The 20,771-nt window shown below is 40.5% G+C and overlaps 1 protein-coding gene across 1 annotated transcript in view; it reads right to left on the minus strand.

Annotated features, from left to right (window-relative positions):
- The window catches only part of LOC127059645 (translation initiation factor IF-2-like), a 37,358-nt gene extending 17,337 nt beyond the window's left edge, over positions 1–20,021 (minus strand). Inside the window, exons 1-3 of the mRNA XM_050974920.1 lie at positions 19,852–20,021; positions 19,190–19,810; positions 12,623–12,699 (exon numbers count right to left, since the gene is read on the minus strand). Of these exons, the coding sequence (XP_050830877.1) occupies positions 12,623–12,699; positions 19,190–19,810; positions 19,852–20,021 (868 nt within the window). The remainder of the gene's footprint in view (positions 1–12,622; positions 12,700–19,189; positions 19,811–19,851) is intronic.
- Between the last annotated feature and the right edge of the window lie 750 nt (positions 20,022–20,771).

Here is a 20,771-nt window from a genome sequence, read left to right on the forward strand (position 1 = left end):
AGAATTCAAAAGTATTTCAAAAGATCCATTCCCTACTGGGGGTAACTTAAACATACATTATTTAGAACTGATTTTTCTCCAAGCAGTTAACACCAACTCAAGGTAACCTCCTGTGGGGAAACAGAAAAGGTAAGATGATTTTCAGAAAGCTGGGGAAGCAGGCCTTAGAAACAGAAAGAACAGAGAATTAGCTGCAGCTGCAGCTAGTATTAGGTATATAGTAGTATAAAGGTATTTTTTTCCCCAGGACTTGAAATCAGGAAATGTCATTGCTACATCTGTCTAAACCAAAGGAAAGCCCCTTTAAGCATACAAGATATAAATAAATAAATTGAACAATTGCTTGGCCTGTTTCAATATACTTTAGTCTAACTTACTACTAATGTCATTTATACAATTTATACCTCAGCTGCATCTGCATAATACTTCGAACTCGCAAAAACTGCCACGGAGCATAAATGCATTAGTAATGAAAAGTAGTAATGAAACTAGTAATCTGACATTTCAAAATCAGAAACCACTGTCCCTGTCTTGATGGATAAAATTAGTTTGAACAGCATTAGAAGAAATATAGACTAAAACCTTTGAAATTGAAATTTAAAACTGAAAAAATAAGAGCTTTTGATTTAGCCCATGATAATTCTGTCATTTAGCATTTGACAGATCAAACCCACTACACATCTGTCCAGCAAAGGATGAGCACTTACTTGGACATTTTGGTTGCAGAATTTACAGCTCCTATTTGACAGACGGACATGTCCTGTTTGCGCCATGCTTAATTACAGTGCTCTGTCAAGCATTCCTCTCTCCCTTGCGCATTCCTTGTTACACACCAGGTTCATGCCTGTGCTTGTGACACATAAGCATGAGGTAACTACAGGGCTTATGCACAAGATAAAGGTATGCAACAGACTCATAAATCACGTGTAGGCATGCTGGGATGGCTCAGCACTTTTGTAGAAAACCAAGGATAGTACAGTGGGCAAAGGATAAATAGTGATCCTGTCAAGTGCTTTAAGATGGAGTCCTTGTCACCTGCCGAAGAGATCCCACAGACCCATTAAAGGCACTGCAAGGGGTTTGATATAATCAAACAAAGAATTTGAAAAAGTCATATCTATTTAAAAGTGGATTTGAAAACTGTCACTTATACTCAAGTTGTCATTTTCACTCAAATAAAAATCCACAATGACAGCCATCAAGCATTCCCAAAAGAGAAGGAAACTAGAAACATAGAGCATATTCATTAAAAGAGGTTAGGTGAAGAAATGAAACCAGTCAAGTCTTTAGTGACAGTTGAAATCAAATGAAAAACCTAAGATTCCAACTCCTATTGAGTTTTCCCTTACAGTTATTAATTTTTTCGACTACTAATTACAAGTCTTCAGGCAGAAAGCTTAATTGCTTGCTTTGTATCATGCAAGTTCCAGACAGAAACAGACAGTTTTTCTTCTTTTCCAAAATTAGGCTTTGACTGAACAGAATTTCTGGGATGATGAAACATGCTTACCAAGCACTGCCAAAAGAAAAATTCCATGTAACTTCCTTTGGGTTTCCTTTGAATTACTGCACATGTGAATTAGTGCTTGAAGAACAGCAAATTATATTAACTACAGGGCATCCTTAAGCACTACACAAAAGCAAGGTGGCAGTTACCACCTTCAAGGACAATCATACAAAGCAAAGAAGTTATCAATGAGCAGAGAGCACAGCTCTTCCTTCAAGCCAGAGCAGCAAAAGATATTATCAACTTCACTGACAAATTCTTACATTTTAGGTGGTCTAATAATAGAAAATGCTCCAAAATACAAAATAAAAAAACCCAATTGAATGGTCAATCCTAAAGTAATGAATGGTAGTACTGTGCCAAGTACATAAACAGATGCAAACTGAAAGTATACCGAAATAAAACACTAGATTTGAAAAGTCACATTCATAAATTGTATCCTGCTGTCCCACGTAAGGTTCCCTCTTCCCATTTTAGTTCAGAGACAGCAGTCCACATACTATAACAGAGGGGTTAACTTGGGTTTATCTCCAGTATACCCACTCTATTAATAACCAACAGGGGAAAAAAAAGGAAAAAAAGGAAGCAAACCCATATGCAAAGGTCAGATTTCCAAGCCATTCTCACCTGAGTACAAGGGCAGTATCATAGGGAAAGGTTCCCTTTCTCTTCCTGCTCTCTTTCAAAATGACCTGTCTTTGATTACCTTCATGAACTTGTTTTGCTAAATTGGAAATATCTATGAACATTGCTGTGCCCACTGGTGGAAAATGGTAGGCAAAAGGATCTTCTTCGGTCACTCTGAATCTTGAACATTGAAAATAATGCAGAAAGGAGCATCCAGAAGAGCATCCATTTCTATTTCTGTAAAATGATGTACAGCATCTGCACTACCAGTGAAGTCTAGAATTTAGGACAGCCCATAGAAATAATATGCATTAGGCAGCCATCACTGGCATTATGCAAGCTTCAGTGTGACATCAACGTTCTTCTTTTAAAACTCAAACCACTAAACAGGATTGATACCTACTGACTTGTGGATTAAAAGAAACTGCTTGCAATGAAGCATCTGGTTGGCTTAAGAAATTGCATTTTTAGAAAACCATTTTCTGGCAGTCTCACTGTTGCACATATTAACAGAAGATCTCAGAAATCATATTCTAAAAGAGGAATTTCCACCTCCACCTTAGAAAGGAAAAGAAAAATCATCCCAACTAACTTTATCAATATAGACATAATTCTAGTGTCTGGCAGGAACAGTCTGTCTCTTACTGCAATCTTTCCTCTCATTATGCAGTTTCAGAAAAAAAGGTTTGTCTCTATGCTAAATCAGCCCAAATATCCTTTAAAATTATTATGATAATCCAGGCACATGATTATTTTTTCACCACAGTACTACATTCTGTTCAACACCTCTACTTCAAGTCCATCAAGCTGTAACTCCTGTCCTGTGCTTACTGTTTTGATATAGTTTTGAGGAATGCCTTGAGCAATTCAAATCTGCAAATTTCATACCACAACCTGAATACACAGAAGTGATAATGAACTTAGCTGGTTACAGGAGATGAAATAATTTCCCAATTTATGGACTTCCAGTATGTATTTTTTTGGAGGGGAAGGAGTGGGCAGTACTATGCAGGTGATACAGAAGAAAAAGATTTAGGAGCAAAGTGTTGGATCTGAATGCCATACCTGTGGAATATAACCAGTTCTGATCCATATATGTCTGCTTTTATTAGCTTTTTGAGTGTGTTTCCCAAAGAAGACATAAAAAAGAAATTACCTACTACCACTTTTTACATAAACTTATTTTCAGTAAGTGCTTACACTACTTTGCATCTGATCTTTGAGCCTGTGTCCTCTAGTTCACATATACTGGTAGACTATATTTTAGAGTATTTCAGTTTTGTTTGAAGAACAATGTTTTTATGAGAGATCTAGGACAGTTTTACAGCTTTAACAAAATGCCCTTATTGTTATTATTCAACTACACGCTTTCAATGACAATAGGAATAATGTCATGTTTCTTACCTTTATTTAAGGAGAGGCAGAAAACTACAACACTGCAATCACACAGGAAATTGGTGGTACAATCCCAATATAATTTCAAAATGTGAATAGAGGGGTGTAGGTGAAAGGGAGAACAACATTCCCAACTTGCTTCAAGTTACCCAAGTTTCATGAAAAAATGTGAACGTATTTCAGGGCTTTTAAATCTACATTGAACAGTCAACTTGAAATTAACATGCTATTCTGGCTATTTCTGCTGTAATTGACAATGAAAGAAGATGAATTTCATCTTCCCTTCAAGCCCATATAATCTTTTTTCATTTACAATTTGTCAACACCTCAAAGTCTTGAGCCCTATTCCCAGGCTACACTGGTGCTGGGGCAGAAAACTACAGAATGTTTTCATACAGTGCTTTCAAACCCAGTCAGTGTGGCCTCTGAAGCTGCCACAAGAAGGTTACCTCATTCTCTCTTCCCTTGTGCTGCAAAGATGATGCTAACTGTGCTTCACACAGAGAAAGAACTAGGTCCTTCAAACATCACCAGGTTTTCTTTGCCTTCTGTTATGAGAACTCACCCTTCCCAGGATGTTATCTCCCAGAAGTCAGGAGGGTAGTACAGCTGTATTCACACTGAGGAGATGTGTTTTCAATGTACCAGTACATTTGGTGACTTTTAAGTTTACTCTAAGACCTGTCAGTTTTCCTAAAATAATATGTTTGCTCAGCATTCAAATGTGTGCAGTATTCCTTCTAGCTTCTGCAGATCTATTAACTTCTTCAAGGTATCTGACACCCAGTAAGTCCAAGGTGCAAACACCAGAGGAAAGGCATAAATAGAAACTCAAATTGCTATTCACCTTATCAACAAAAGTTCCTGCTCTTCTACAATCAAAGCAAGATAGCCTTGTTAAATAAACTATGTAAATCAGATTCAAGATCAAATGCAAATGTTTACTGTCTTTTGTCTTTCCTGCAATACAACAGAACCATTTACCGCTCTGATGCCTTTTCACAACTGTAATAAGAACGATTCAGATCTAGTACTTCCTTGTACACAGCTCTGGCTTCACCAGAAACACAATTCCCTCCTCTATTCACTCCTGAAAGGAATCAAAAATAGCTTTACTCAGGGGGTGTAAGCCCTGTTACAATACAGTAGCAAGGCTAGAGAAGTGTGAGAACGTACACTGAAGTCAGAAAGAAAATATTTTTAAGCAAATTTGCATCAACTAGGACCTTGTCCTAGAATTGTTAAAATCTTATCCAGATTATTATTATTAATACACTTCTATGATCAGTACTCTTTACTGAAGTATGCATGGCATTCTACACCTTGTTAAGTATCAAGGTTTTGTACATTTTTGCTGGCAGCTTAACATTTTTCTTTGAAATCTTCTCCTTTCAATATTGAGCTTTCACACTAATCAGGCTATAACCAGAGTAGACAACCTGATGCCTGATCTTTTTAACCACCCATACCTGTGTGAAATTTGGTGAAGGAATGGAACAGAAGATAAAAAAAAGGCAACCCAAGTATGTAACATCAGAACAATGAGAAAGAAACTTAGGAAGTATGAAAAGAATAAAAGGAAGGGAATCTGCTAATTTTTATATAAAGATAAATGTGCAACAGTGACAGGACAGACTTAAAAGAAAGACAGAATTTCTTCCTCCAAGAGGAAGAAAATCAGTAAGTGTCAACCACTCAGCAGAGACCCAGAATCCTGTGAGGCACACAAGTATCTTTAAAATTAATGATGGTCTGTGCTCATTATGTTCAACAACTGGAGAAATCCCTGAGAGAGATCTTCAGGGCAGGTAGGTAAAGCCCCACAGATAATTACTAATATTTAAGAGCTCTTTCAGTAGCTTTCCCATTATGCAAGGATTCAGCCATGCATTTTATCATAGATATTATCACTAATAAAACAAAACACAGTATAAACAAAAGACAAAAGCAAAAAAACCCCCAATGAACCAAAAATGTCCCATGCCCCACAGAGATAAGGCAGACACGTTTGATTCTGCACACATCCACTTTGCAAATAACATTTTCATCCTTACCCAGTAAGTGTCAGCCATCATGCTACCATCACAACAGTTTCTCAGGGTTGCATATATAAGTATCAGTCTTCAAGCAAAACAACCCCACCAGAAACTCAAAGGTCTGAATCCAAGCCTTGGTAGATATAAGAAATACTAAAAAGTTGTTTGGGGTTTTTAAATAGTTAGTTTACATACAATAAAGATGTACAGTATACATTTCAGGGGTGATGATGAGTCAGAATATGAAGTAACAGCCTTTACTCAGCCTAACAAGTACAGCGAGGCCACCAATGAAACACAGTGAATACAGATAGGAAGGGAAGCTTCAAAAAAAAGACCCACTAAGCAATATCCTTATTAGGGTCTTGGTGCACCCTAAATGGAATTTACATGTGCTTTCTTCTGGTCATTCATCACTAAGGTAGCTGAACTTAGTGTTCCACAAGTTCATATACTTTCAAGAGTGCAATAGAACTTGGCACTTTTTAAAAAGTGGGATATTATCAGGATTGCAGTAATTACAAATTTTTACCATTCCTGTCTTCATGTTAGAGAGTTTTCAAAAATGAAAAGAAGATTCAATTACATTTTTAAAGTTAATATCCCAAATACTTTGGTCAGGAAGAAAAGGAGAGAAGGGGAAGCTTTGGGTTTTGTTTTTTTCTTCAAAAAAGTATTCACATTACTCCATTTGCTAAAAAAAGAAAGAAGCATTTCATTTGCAAAGCATACATGTGCTATGGACTACAAAATCTATTAGTATTTTAGAACCTTCAGTCTCTCCAAGAAAATTTCATACAGAAAGGTTTACAAGGACAGGCAACTCTGTAAAAACCAAGATCTATAATAAAGAAGCCATGAATGTAGGAGCATAGCACATGGTACAAATATTGTTCTTACAACTTCTTAAAAGGCTTTCATCTAGCTTTTACAAAGATACTAATTTCTCAGAAGCTACATCATTATAAGAGCTGCTTCTAAATCCTCATGAGAAAGATTCTGAAATTAAGAAAGAGAGTGTTAAGTGCATTCTGTGCTTTTATCTACTTTGCCTACTGATGTTTCAGTCTTTCTTCAAAGAGCAATCTTTTGTATGGCCATCTGCACAGCAAGTAAAGAAAGCAAGAGATGTTTTCCCAAATAAAGATATCACAAAACTGTGGGTATAGCCCTAAAAGCCAGATGCATACTTGGAATTCTTTGCAACTCATTAGTTTTAGTTGCTCACTCAGCTTGACAATTCTAGCACCATTTATACTTGAGAGACTGTTTTATTACTGAAGGAAAGAACTATTTCATAGGACCCCCAAGAGAACTGAGAGATTTCCATCTGGAATCAAGCAAGGATCTACTTCTAATAAACTTAAAAAAACTTCTAATAAAATTAATTTTTTTTTTTTTTGCCTCAGATGTCCATTTGGGCCAAAGACCAAAACAAAAAAAACAAAATATTGTGGTTATGCAGAGATGCAAATTCACCTCTTAAAAAGCAAAGATCTCAGGTACATATAAATACGTAATTAATTTACAAATTATGTATACCAAAGATAACCTTTACCAATAATTTTAAAGAAACCAAGAGAAAATTCAAAGTATTATATATATATATTTTGCCCATACTTAAAATGCCCAGACATTTTAGAACAATGAAAAATGCCAACCAGAAGTGGAAGCAGCCCTTCAGTGTCCTGCACCTTGTAATACAGATAATCCTACACTGAAATCAATTGCATTCAATGAAAGATTAAAAGATAACAGAGGTATTTCTCTTGCCTTTGAATGTACATTACTCACATTTTAAGCTTAATTAAATACAGAATCCTCTGCACATAATAAAGTATATTAGACTTGCCAGCACTATACTGAGGCAAACAACCACCCACAACTTCAAATTTGTCTTTTTCTTTTCAGTGACCCTTCAGCACTGGCAAAGCATTGGCTTCTTTTGTTCCACAACAGAATAAAAAGCAACCATTTAATTAGATATCTAACATAATTCCAGGTCCTTCCTTATTCTATCTACATTTCTTCAGGCTTTTCATTTTAAGATGTTCATAAACAAGTTATCCAGCTCTGCTAATTTAAAAGGATTTATTCATCACAACTATTATTTACTCAATGTGTGTGGAATACTTCACATCCTGTCACAGAGTGTAATAACATATTTGGAAAGATCCAGAACATACCACAGTGGCATTCATAGAACACTTACCTTTCATCCCTTATCATCAATAACTTGGTTGTTTCATTTGAAGTATGCAACTCAGAAGAAACATTGTGAAAGGGGAGTAGAAATGAAAGTAGAGGGGAATAGAAACTATAGAGTCACACAACTGCAGAACTATGGAATGGCTTGGGCTGGAAGGGACCTTAAAGATTATCCGGTTCCAGCACACATGGCTGGCTCATGTCCAGCCTCTCAGCCAGCAGCACCCCAAGTCCTTCTGGGCAGGGCTGCTCTGGGTCTGTTCATCCCCAGCCTGTGCTGATACCAGGGGCTGCCCCAGCCTAGTGCAGCACCTTGCACTTGGTCTTGTTAAAACTCCTAAAGTTCCCATGGCACAGTTCTTGAGCTTATTTAGGTCCCTCTGGATGGCATCCCATCCTTCAGGTGTGTCAACCACACAGCTCAGCTTGGTGTCACCTGCAAATTTGCTGAGGGTGCACTCAATCCCTCTGTCTACATCAATGAAGAAGATACTAAATACCACCATTTACAGATCCCTAAGGGACACCACTTGTCACTGATGTCCCTTGTCCCTGAGCTGTTGACTACTACCCTCCGGATGTGACAATCCAAACAATTTCTTATCCATTTAACAGTCCACCCAGCAAATCCTTCTCTCTCCAATTTAAAGAGTAGGATGTTGTGGAGGACCATGTCAAAGGTCCAGATAAATGACACCTGTAGCTTCCCTTGTCCACTGATGGAGTCACTCCAACACAGAAGGCCACTTGATCAGGCAGGACCTGCCCTGGCTGAAGTTGTGCTGGCTGTCTCAAGTCACCTTCCTGTCCTCAATGCGCCCTAGCAGGGCTTCTAGGAGCATCCATTCCATGACCTTCCCAGGCACAGAGGTGAGGTTGGCAAGTTGGTAGCTTCCAGGATCCTCCTTTCTATCGTTTTTCAAGATGGGCACAATCCTCCCCCTTTTCCAGTCACCTGGGTCACATCTTACTCTTCCCAAAGTTACCTTGTTTCTAAGATAAACTAGAAAAGTATGATTATTTAAATGAGGAAGTAAGAACATGAAGAAAGGTGAGAACTCACCTATAAATAGATGAAATCAATCTCTAGTCAACATTCTTTGACTAAAGATGCCATAGTTAATGTTTAAATTGACACATGACAGGGAAATATGCACCTATTAAGGCCCTTAAGAGGTCCCTGGGGACTACTAAATGAGGTTTGAAAGAGAAGAGCCTCGTGATTAAAATAATGTACAAAGGTTGCTAAGATAAAGAACAGTGAGAAATAAGGAAGAAACAGACAGAATTATAAAGGCAGAAAACAAAGTGACATTAGAAGGAGATAAGCCACAGCTGAGACCATGTTAAAGGAATAATCCTTGTCCATGGAAGACTGCTGAACCAGTGCTACTGGTTCATTAATCAGATAAATACCTCCCATAGCTCCCACACCTCAGAAGACAACTCATTGCACCTCTCTGTGTTTCAGTGGTACTGAACTCTCATTTCCTCTCATCTCAGACATGTTTCTAGGGGAATTGCTGCATTTCCTAGGAGTCCTCCAGAATCTCTTCTCTATTTTCAGGAAATTTTATTCAGCAAAACATACTACAATACATTAGATCACAGTCTGGATTCCACTTTTCTCATTCCTATTATCCCCTCCTCAGCATAGCTCACTGAGTGAAATGAAAAACATTTTCCTCTTAACTGCAAGCTAAATTATGTGTTTACCCCTCTATCAGAAGGGGTAAACTATTACTTTTAGTCATAACAGACATCAATTGTCAACCTCACCTCATACCACCCTTTTGAAAAGGGGAGGAGGAGAAATGTTTAAATGGAAAGGTAAAAATAAGTATGAGCACTCATGTCAAAGCTGGGAACATCCTGAAGTTCAGATAAACCTGTGCTGCAAGAGCATTAAATAAATCCACATAGTGGGGGGGAACACAGAGAAAAACAACCTGGGATTTACTGCTTTGTCACCAGCAGGAAGTGAGAAAATGCTCCCAGCCACCAAACCAGCTCCCTACGAAACATCCAGACACTACACCTTCACAAGGCTGGCTTCTATTGCTCCACCTGTGAAAATTCACTTCCTTCTGTGCAGAGACATGCACAGACTATGTGTGGGGTACATGCACACACTATGTCAGACACAGAGGAAGACACAACAGATGCACAATGAAAGAGACAGAAAAACAGTCCATATACATCACTGCCTGTTTTACCCTAGAAACCTAAGTAACAGGTTTGTTACAAACTGGAAAGGGAAGATGTTTGTGTTACACACTGGGCAAGATTCTCCATGGGATGAATTCCCAAATTTTTAAGAGGCCTTCAAATGCACACTGAGTTGATTACAAATTTCTTACTGAACTGCTTAAAAGATAAAGTCTGATACACTGATAATCTATAAAAACAGAACTAGAAAGATGTATTATTATCACAGTTTTACTATGGATATCACCTTGAACAACTCATTTAAGATTATATCTTCCTGCAGAAAATGAGGGGGTCACCACACCCTGCCCATGAATGTATGGGAGAGTTTGGCATCTGCTGAGCACTTATGGGACCATCAGGTCAGTGTTACAGGACTGCACAAATGCATTCTTCAGCTTAATCACTGCTCAGAGAGAGCTGTAAGGAAGCCTCACTTAGCACCTAAAGTAGTACCTGGGTTACTGTCAAAGACAATCCATTCCTGCACTTTCTACTGTAACCAAATGGAATAGAAAAAACAAAAACAAAACTGCAAATTTAGCTTTTGAATTAAAAACATCTACTTTCACACACAAAACCAGTCAGAATTCTCAAGTTAAGATCTGAAGACACCAGCTATTACTGTCTGAAACAAGAAACTAAACACAGGCTATGTTAGCATCTTGACTATATCCTGCTTCACAGGTTTCCATAGGGGACAAACATGAAATAAACAAGTGTCTGATACTACTGGAGGATTCTCAGTTTTCTTTACCCAAACATCCAGAAAACTAAACCAGCTCCCTAATAAACTAGTGGAGAGGAACAGAAAGCAGAGTTGGAAACATGGTCTTATCACCCCCTTAAGAGGAATGCAGAAGCACTGTTACTGCACTCCAAGGACAACAGGATCAAGCCTTGCCTCAGCCCAGACCTGCCCACTTTCACAAATAAGCAATCATTTCTACAGGAATAAATTAGAAGATTTATATAGAAGTAACTAGAAGTGGACCCACAAGCATCTGGAACCATCATAAGCCCTTATGCTCACACTCCAAAACACTGCTGTATCTTTCATAATAACCACCACTGAAAAAAAAAGAAGGGCAGTTTAATGCACTGTTATTTTACATGGCATGACTAAATCCAGTATATTTCTTAGCTTACAGAGCTTATCTTTGAAGTTTTCTTTTTAGGAGGTTAAAATGCATAATGTTTACCCCCCCCCAAAAATTAAAAGTTACTGAAGTCTAATATTTTTTAATTGCATACTTCTTGTCCCCTAAAATGAAACATTGTCTAGCAACCAAACAGAACCTGAAACTAGTCTTCTATGTAATTCTTACAAGGATCTGAAGGTGCCCTATATATGGCTCCTATCTACTAAATTCCTTTATCGAGGTTTAGGCACACTGGTTTCTTAATCCTTTAAAGGCCGTCACATTAGCCTTTGGTCAGATAAGGGCTCTCTGAGTTAAAATATCATATTGGACACAAGGAATTCACTTTTCAGACACTAAATGCTGTATTTCAGATCCCATCAAATCATTACAGTAAGTTAGAGGTCCTAACTGCTAGCTTCCTCCTGAAAAATTTCACAGATAATCAATTAGCTTACCTTCCCAAAGCTTTCTCAAGAGACACCCCCATTCATCTGATTTCCTGGGCTGGGGACAAGAGCCATCCACAATTCAGCATGACCTTGGCAAACTGGGGCAAGCAGGGACAGTGGTGTGTCAAGATGTGTGAATGAGGTGTAACCCAACAGACACAGCTACCTTCAGCTAACACAGCAGTGACAAAATTGTATTGCCTTACTCCCAACTCACATAAAAGCTATTTCTGTTCATGCTTTTTAATATTGCTTACTGAAGTAATGTCATTACTATTTTGTGAAACACTACAGTGCTGTGATTCAGGCCCCCAAGGCTTTCAACTCCTTCCACTGACTTGACAGGAAATGTGGACACCTCAGGTCAGAAGACAATCAGGTGCCTAAGTAGACAGCATTAACTCACAAGTCAATGCAGAACTGACATAAAAGACTCTCTGTTTAAGCCCAGACTCAATCACAAACACAATCTGTGTCTAAGTGTGGGTTAATTAACAACTCTGCAAGGTACAACTGATCACCTATGGCAGTGAGTCTTGTATTTGGATATTTAAACAATAGATTATATTCTGTAACTGTGTCTCAGCATCTATGAAACACATTACCTAGTCCTATAGTTACATACTAAAGGAACATCTGAAGCCTTACTAAATACATAGGAAACAGAAATATTAAAGCAACTCTGAGGGACAAAGCTTGCCTGCCTGCTCTGTTCAAATCCCAGTGAAGTCAGCTGCAGCCTTTAGCTTCCACAGGAGTTAAATCAGAATCTTCAAATCAAACATTTCCATCGTGAATTTTAGTATGTATATTTCACGCCCTGGTAAACTGAGAGTTAAATCAGAAACTTCAAAACAAACATTTCCATCGTGAATTTTAGTATGTATATTTCAGGCCCTGGTAAACTGAAAGTGATCCAAATACCCCAACTTAGAGCAAATGCAGTCTCATGTCATAGTCAAACTAGTCAATTGCCCAGAAAAAAACCATTAAAACATGTAAATATTCAGTCTTGGTTACATTTTTCAAATACAGATCATACATTACCAATGATGTGGGAAGCAGCCAGCACCTCATATGCTGTTGAATCATTCTTTGCTCCTCTGACAGTCAGTTCTGAATAGCTGCAAATGCACACAGGCTACAGTAAAACCAATGTTTTAAATAAACAATTGATACATTAATTTTCTTAAGTTGTGAGTTTTACTAAAATCAGTCAAGAATAATGCTTTGTCAAATAACATATTAAAAGTGTGTTTATACCGAAACTGAAATTCTGTACTGATCAAGACAAAAATTAATAGCTTGGGCACAATGTAAGATGATTCTTAAAAGGTCCCCATTTACGGTTCAAAAATATGTAAGTTAGGAAAATTTCAGTTCCAGTGACCAAGAACTCCATTCAATCTGTGAATGTGCCTTTGACTTCACTCAGCTGTCTGCTCACAACACAGTCTTCTTTGTTTGATATCCCCTCAAACTAGCAAACCTCTGTATTTACAAGCCGCAACTTCCTTTCTATATCTCCCAAAACAAATCACAGAGCATCCTGAGTTGGAATGGACCCTCAAAGATCATGAAGTCAAACTCCTGGCCTTGCACAGACAAGCCCAAGAATCACACCATGGGCCTGAGACCACTGTCAAAAAAAGCTAAGCTTAACACAGCTCTTCTCCTAAAGAGAGTGGTATAATAAAACTGTAACAAGGAACTTCAGAGGTCTCGTCCAAACTCAGCTGTTCTATGGTTCTGTGATCTTCAGGGTTTTTTTCTTTTAAAGTCAGACTGCTTCTTTAAGGCAACCCTTTCAGCATAGATCTAGATTTTAAAATGACAAAACTAAGTGGTAAATTTAGAGTTTAAGCACCCATCTTTAAATCTTTCCTTAAGACAGTAAGGGTAGCTGAATACAAGTTTTTTTGTTGGCCCTTTCTTGTGGAAAGACACCAGACCCTCTGAATCTTGTAACTTTCATGCAATGAAAAATGTGGCAAAGGCCTGGGCAGAGCCCACCTGCAGTAGAAGCCTACCAGCAAGGAACTGGTGGCCAGCAGGAAGCCAGAAAGAAGCCCCTTTGCATTGTTACACATGAGCAGAGCACATCTCTGAGCACCCATCCTTTCTCCATGCTGCCTGAAAGCCCAAGGCCCCAGCAAGGCATCCTACAGACTTACAAATGTTTGCTGTTAGAGGTAGAGTTGATTGTTAACCTACACTGAACAAATTGCCACTTCAAAAAACTACCTGCCATGTTGATATTAAAGTCACAGAGGTGCTAACAGACTAGTCACTAACCTCTGGGTATATCAAAGCATTTGGACACTTTATTACACTCTCAGAAATACCTGACAAATAAGCTCAAGGAAATAAATGAACTAACAGCAACTCACTCTGTGTAATTCCAATCTTTCCTTCTTTCTTTCCTTCTTTCTTTCCATATACAATTAACAATGTTGAACTGAGCACTGTGTCACTTTAAATGAATACAGAAAGTTGATATGCTCAGATAATGGCCCATTAAAGGCAAACAATTCAAGAGGAAGCTCATGAACATCCTAGATTTTTTATTAGTTACCAAGAGGGAGTTTTCCAAGTGTATACTGCATATGGCCAGTTGTTTGCTCTTCCCCTCCTCCTAAATACACTAGCAAGTGGAAAGGTAGGAAAAATATTAGATTACATCTCAGTTTTGCACCTCAACAACCCTGAAGTAAATCTGTAAACAAAGTTAAAGAATTACTGGTTTGGCTCTCCAAGCAAGTCTTTGCAAGTTCCAAAGAGTGTTTTCTAAAACAGCCTGCAAACATAGCACAGAATGGCTTGTGAAAAGGAGACCCAAAAGCAAAATGTGTAAATAAAAAACTTGTTGACCAGCACAGTTAGCAAGAAGAAATTATAAGTATTTATTTTTTGCAGATGAATTGCAGGCAAGCACCAAATTTTACAAAAGATACATTTCCAGTTTTATCTTATAGTGAAGCATAACGAAAAAGGAATTGTTTCCACAGCAGCAGAATCCTAATAATTTAACTATGGCTTAGTTTAAATCAAGTAGGAGTATGTTAATTTCTTATATTGAAATCTATTGTAAAACAAGTTTATTATTTATTACTGTTATATGGTTAATTGTTTGGTTTTATGCACAGAAAAGAAAAACTCAACCTACCCAGAAACCTGGCTTCCTAAGTCTCTCCATCCTAAGTGTTTCATACAGATACACATAATCTCGGGGTTTGCCCTATTATTAATGGATCTGTCTGCAATTACACAGCATGTTTCACACTACTTACAGACTTCATATATATAAAAAGCATGAGCAGTCTCTAGGAAGAGATAATGAAGTGTAAGTGTCTGAAATTTAAAACCACACAAGAGAGTAAAGGCAGAAGAAAAAAAAAAGAAAAGACTCCTGGAGCTGGCACCATTCTCATGTCTACAGCAAGACCAGAACCAAGCTTAAAGGGCAAAAAAACCCTAAGTTCAGCTTTTAGTGCTGGACTTTAATCCGCAGTTCATGACTGTAAAACCTTCAGTAACTTGTACTCATAGGCACTGGTAAGAATTCTGTGCCACTGAGCAACCTTGAACTACCACAATGCTCCTGGTTTTACTAAGGAAATCAAAATGCTACAGAACAGAAGAGTCTGGATTTTCTTCCCCTGGTGCTGTTGACAGTAGGTTAGCACTGTTATCTACATATAAAAGTCTGAAACTGATAACACACACATATAGAAACCTGGGTCTTCCAAGCATCCAATACAAGTGGTGTCTTGTAAAGAACACAGGAAGATTACAGTCCAAACTGCTCCCAGACCTGCAGCATTTCAGCAGGAATCCTTTCCCAAAACTACCTGCAAAAAAAATTTTGAAAGGGAAAGTAGGAATATGTAATATATCAAGCTCACTCACAGTCATGCAATCCAATTTAAAAAGGAATCTTTTATACTTATGACAAAGAAGCCCCACAGCACCGTCTGTGTCAAAAACCTCAGGTGAAGAGGATGTCTGCCAAGCTTAAGATGGAAAAAAAGGCAGCTTAATGTTCAACTATGAGGTCTAGAGCACCACAATGAACAACACATGCCAAAAGTCAACTGAGCCTCCAACTGGAAAAGAAAATAGACTACTGGGAAAAGGTTTTTCAGGATGGAAGAGGATACTGGCAATTTTGAAAGAGTTCTAATACAATGATTTTGTTAAATGGGCTGATATCTTTTTGGCCCTCAGTTACCAGTGAATATATTTCATGAGTTTATTTCTGCTATATATAGCTTCAGAAATGCACTTGCTTTTGAAAAATCATCATTCCTTTCTGTGACAGCAGATTACCCAGAGGAGAAAAAAAAAGTAGTAAGAGGCAATGTCCTTCCTCCCATTTCCCTAAAACCACTTTCTCTCTGCACACCACAGCCTAAATGTTCTATGACATCATTTAGGCAGAAAAACCAATAGTCCCTTCTCTTGTTAACACAGTTTTTGATTTGAATTATCATTACTATTTTCCTTTCCTCTTCTCCAAGCTTAAGAAATTTGCTGGAGATAAGATTAAAGACCTGTGTAACCAAGGAATGTAAACAATTCCTACACAACAAGGAACTGTAAACAATCACACAATGTTTATTAGCACTGATAAAATACTAGATACATCCTAGTTTGCATGTCCTGACTCAGAACAAGAAACAGGCAAACCAAAGCCTAAATTTAAACACGCTTCTATACATTTAAACCAGCACTAACTGCTGCAGTCATATGCAAAAGTGTATTAATGGATTCAGTGGCATGTCTGAATACAATATAAATTAGTGTCAAGGCTTTTTAATTCATCCATTTTTCAAACCCCCAGCAACACCAGATCGCCAACCCAGGACTAGGAAAATTAAGTGTTCCCTTGAAGGACTTGATTTTTCTCTGCACACGTTAGCTATGGCATTCCTGCTTGGTTAAAAACAGAAGACAAGTTTGTCTTACCACCATATTATCTGAACACCTGTGATTAAAACACTTTTGTACAACCTTGGCAATGTTAGCTTACCAGCTGGACACTGGAAAGAGACATTAAGTTACAAGGAAAGAACAAAAAAAGAACAAATGCACTATTACTTAGACAGCATGCTTCTCCCCAAAGGAAACTAACAGCTACTATTTTGCAGAGCTGGCATTTCATAATAAAACAGAAGACATCCCATAGAGTCTTATAAGCAGGATTTTTTTAAAAAAAGTATTTTTAAGTTTTCTAAATTCATGCTTTAATCTAATCACAACACCACAAATACAACAAGTACCTATTGATGAATTCATCTTAAGAAGTGAACTTCTAGTAAAAGTAGCCTTAAATAGTACAAAGAAAAAATATTCAAGTAGGAGGAAAAAAAAACCCCTTCATACTGAGGACTTGATAAATGGCTCATATTATCTTCACTGTCTAAACATCCCACATCCACACAGGACTGAGGTGATCCAAACACAAATATCAAAGAAAAAAAAAACAAAAACAAAAAGTACTTCTCTTTGACCCTTCTATGGCTCATAACACCCTGTTATCATCACACTTCCCTGACTTTACATGTTCCGATCCAGACCATGTCTAGGAGACACTCAGAAACTTGAGAATTCATGAAATAGAGATGAGAAATCAACATGTGCAAGTTAACAGAAATCTCAGTCACCACAGCAAACACCCTTACTTAAGGGTAAGATACCCCTTACTTTCCCATTGCACAATTCTTCCCATCGCACAGCCTTTTTTTTTTTTTCCACCTGGAAATTCCTTCACCTGAGGAAGCTATCACAAAATGGTGACTGGGCTAACTTCCAAAATGGTGCTTTCACTCGACATTCAAAATGTTACAGTACTTTTTATTTTCACTTTTTCACCTTAGTACATTTTTAAAGGTGCCATGCAACTTTTAAGGCATAGTCCTGAAGAAAATCAGGAGTAATAGAAGGGAAATTAGGGTGGCATGACTTCAATGTAACTGCATTTCCTCAAGCAGAAAGGCCTTAAACATTTCACTGAAAGTGACTTTTTCAAGTATTTACCAAGCAGACTAACATCGACCTCACGGGGAACATTCTTCCTAGCGACAAGAAGCTGTAAATTCCGATTCACAGAGCATGGGAAAAAAAAAAAGCCCAACTCCCCATTATGATTACTTGCACTCAAACTACCACATGTATTCTGTGTTCATTATGTTTTGAGTTCTTAGGGCCTTATTAAAAAAAACTTATTAGAATTACAGAAAAAACCAGGGGTAAAGTGTGCTTGGAAACCACAGATGTGAAAAAGAAACCCTTCAGTTGCTAACGCAATGCATCACCAGCAAGATACAACTTCCCTGCCCTCTGCTTACTCCTCCCTTGCAAGAGATGACACGTTAGAGACCTCCCCTACAGTTAGTCACTGCAGCACTGATTAGATGTCACAATCAAAAGAAAATCAAGATACCTTATCATCATCTTCCAGTATTTTAGGCTGGAAAAGGTCTTGTCTGCCTCAGGAACGTTAAGCAGAGTTGCCAGATGATCCCCATCACAGGAGCAACAACTCCTAAAACTCTTAAGAGAGGTGTCATGGCTCTGTGGAGCCCGTTCAAGCAATGAAAGCAGTATCACTAGCAATGAAAAGTATCAAGCAATGAAAAGCAGTATCACTAGCTCTGACTCACAAAAGGAAAACAGCCAAGTTGAAGACATCCTAAAAGACAGCTTATATTCAGAGAAAGATAGAGGGATTTGCAAAGTGATGCAATTCCTTACACATAAGCTCCTCTGTTTGACAGAGGGCAAAATATGATGAAAAAGGAATAACACATTTCTCTAAATAATGGTAAATATTTCCATGAACTTCAGATTTCATCAGCTGTGGATTATCCATCACAAGTGGATAATGACGACAGCTATTGTAGATTTACTTTTGTATTAGCAAAGCTGGCTCAAACAGAAAGTGGGGAAGGTGGCGGTGGTCGTTCCACTGGACTGTCAAGGTTACTCTTGAAACATCGTGTTGGAAGGGGAGCAGTACATCAGCTCAACGTTTACTAGCCGGTTCTGTGCTGCTCTTCACCCGCAGAACCTCCCGAGGACGGTCGATAGGGACCGACCACCGCCGGGCTGCACCAGCGGCTCCAGGCAGCGCAGACCTCGGGGCCGGTGTCGGAGCAAAGCCTCCTGTGCCGGGTCTGCAGAGCCGGGCCCCCCCGCTCCCACAGCCTCCGACTGCGAGGGCTGAAGGGCTGCGCTGCCGGACGCACCGCCCGCCTCGCCCCAGCCGCGCTGCAGACGGCGCTCGGCGGAGCTCCGCGGCCCCGGCCGCCCCCGCCCGCGGGAACGGCCGCCTCCCCCCGGGGTGCACACCCGGCTGCCTCGGCCCGGCATCCCCGGCGCGCCCAGGAGGTCCCGGCGCCGTGCCGGGGCGGAGGACGCCGCCGCGGAGTTGATCACTAACTCGCCGGCCCGCTCCCTCCGAGAGTTCCGCCCGCGGGCGCCGCGCAGCCGGCAGCCCCAACGGGGCGAGCGCGGCGCGCCACCGAGGGAGCCGATGAGCACATTGCCCCCGCGCACCCCACGGCCACCGCGACCCGCAGAACGGCGTCTGACGCCCCCACACTCACTCACCTTTCCGCAGGCTCGGCTGGACTCCTCTCTCTCCCCTCCCCGCCGCAGCGCCGCGTGCGGTGCGCGGAGACCCGCGCGGAGCGGAGCCCGGTGCGCTCCCCCGCCCTGCCGTGCCGTGCCGTGCCCCGCGGCGGCGGCCGCGCTGCCAGCGCCGAGGCGTGAGGGCGGCCCCACGTGCGCCGGCTGCGCCAATCGGGGCCACTCGCGGGCCGCCCACCGCCCCCGCCGCCACCGTCCCGGGCCGCCCGCGAACCGGCGGCGCGGCGGGGCGGGCGGGATGCCGGGGAGAATCGGTGCAGCGCGGGCAGGAAGCTGGCTTGGGAGGCAGGAGGAAATAAGCGCGTAGGAGCGGAGTTTGTGATCGCTGAAGGGAGGGAACTCCAAACGCTGCTGCTCGGGGGCTGCGCGCCCCTTCCGCGCCCGCGGGACCGCCGTGGAGCTGCCGTGGAGCCGGACTGGCGGCGGCGCCGCTCCGCGAGAGCGCTCCGCAGGATCGGCGTGCGCCCGCCGCGGCCGGGAAGCCTCCCGCGGGCCGGGTTCCGCCGCGGCCGGAGTCCCGCCGGAGCCGCTGGGGCAGGCGGAGGCGCCCGGCGCCGGGATGAAGAGTTTAGACGGGCAAATCTCCAAAATTAACGTATAAAGCGCCCTTTCAGCTCTCTGACGAGTTTTGCAGCGCTAAACGTGCTGGGAACAGAAACACGTTCTTACCCTGGCACAGAAAGCCCGCGGGGCGGGAGTCGGGTTCGGCTCTTCCCAGCGGCCCGCGGAGATCCTGGGATCGGTCAGGTGTGCGATCGCTGCTCAGGCCCCCAGCGACGTTCCTGAAAGGCATTGTCTCCTGCTAAAGCATCGCACAAGTAACAGAGGGCTGTTCCTCCACACTCGGAGGATAAGGCTGGAAACCAATTCTGCTATTGTATTTTCTGCATTGGGTGTCAGTGACGTGTCCAGATCCTGGGCCACACACATTGCTGTGTTTCCACTGTGGCAATGCTGGGAATGTAATGCTTGGAAATAATGAGCTGATTAGTTAGAAAATAAACATTCACAACACAGCAAAATATTTTTGTACTTTATTTTACAATGTTTAACGCTGAGCTTTTGTATGATTGTCAATGAGAATTGTAGTTGGTACAACTTCCGTTAGTGAATAGAAATGTAAGTTGACTGTTTCCTCAGGGGGTGTGTGTTTTGATCCTGTCATTTAATCTAATGGTTGTTGATGCTTCATAGTGGCAGTTCCCTACAGCCTCGGTTTTTCAGACCATTACACTCAGTTGTATTGCTGTTCCTTTAGATCTGTCTTACAAATGCAGTGAAATCCATTCAGTGACTCATATTAATTCAAATAAATTTTGCATGGATATCATGGAAATAGGTCAATCTACTTTTGTTATAGGCAACAGCCTCCTACAAATGTCTTCCTATCTTATATATTGAAGTTCAACCCCCAGTGGGCTTCAGCTGCCCCACTGTATTAAAAGCAACTTTTCAAAAGCTAGATCTCTTTTTTTTCTGTGAGTATGATTGCCAGTAGAGTTCAGTGTCTGGCCTGAAGTTCCAGCATCCAGGAACTTCAGGC

This window comes from Serinus canaria, chromosome 5 (genome assembly GCF_022539315.1).
Source record: "Serinus canaria isolate serCan28SL12 chromosome 5, serCan2020, whole genome shotgun sequence".
Taxonomy (NCBI): Eukaryota; Metazoa; Chordata; class Aves; order Passeriformes; family Fringillidae; genus Serinus; species Serinus canaria.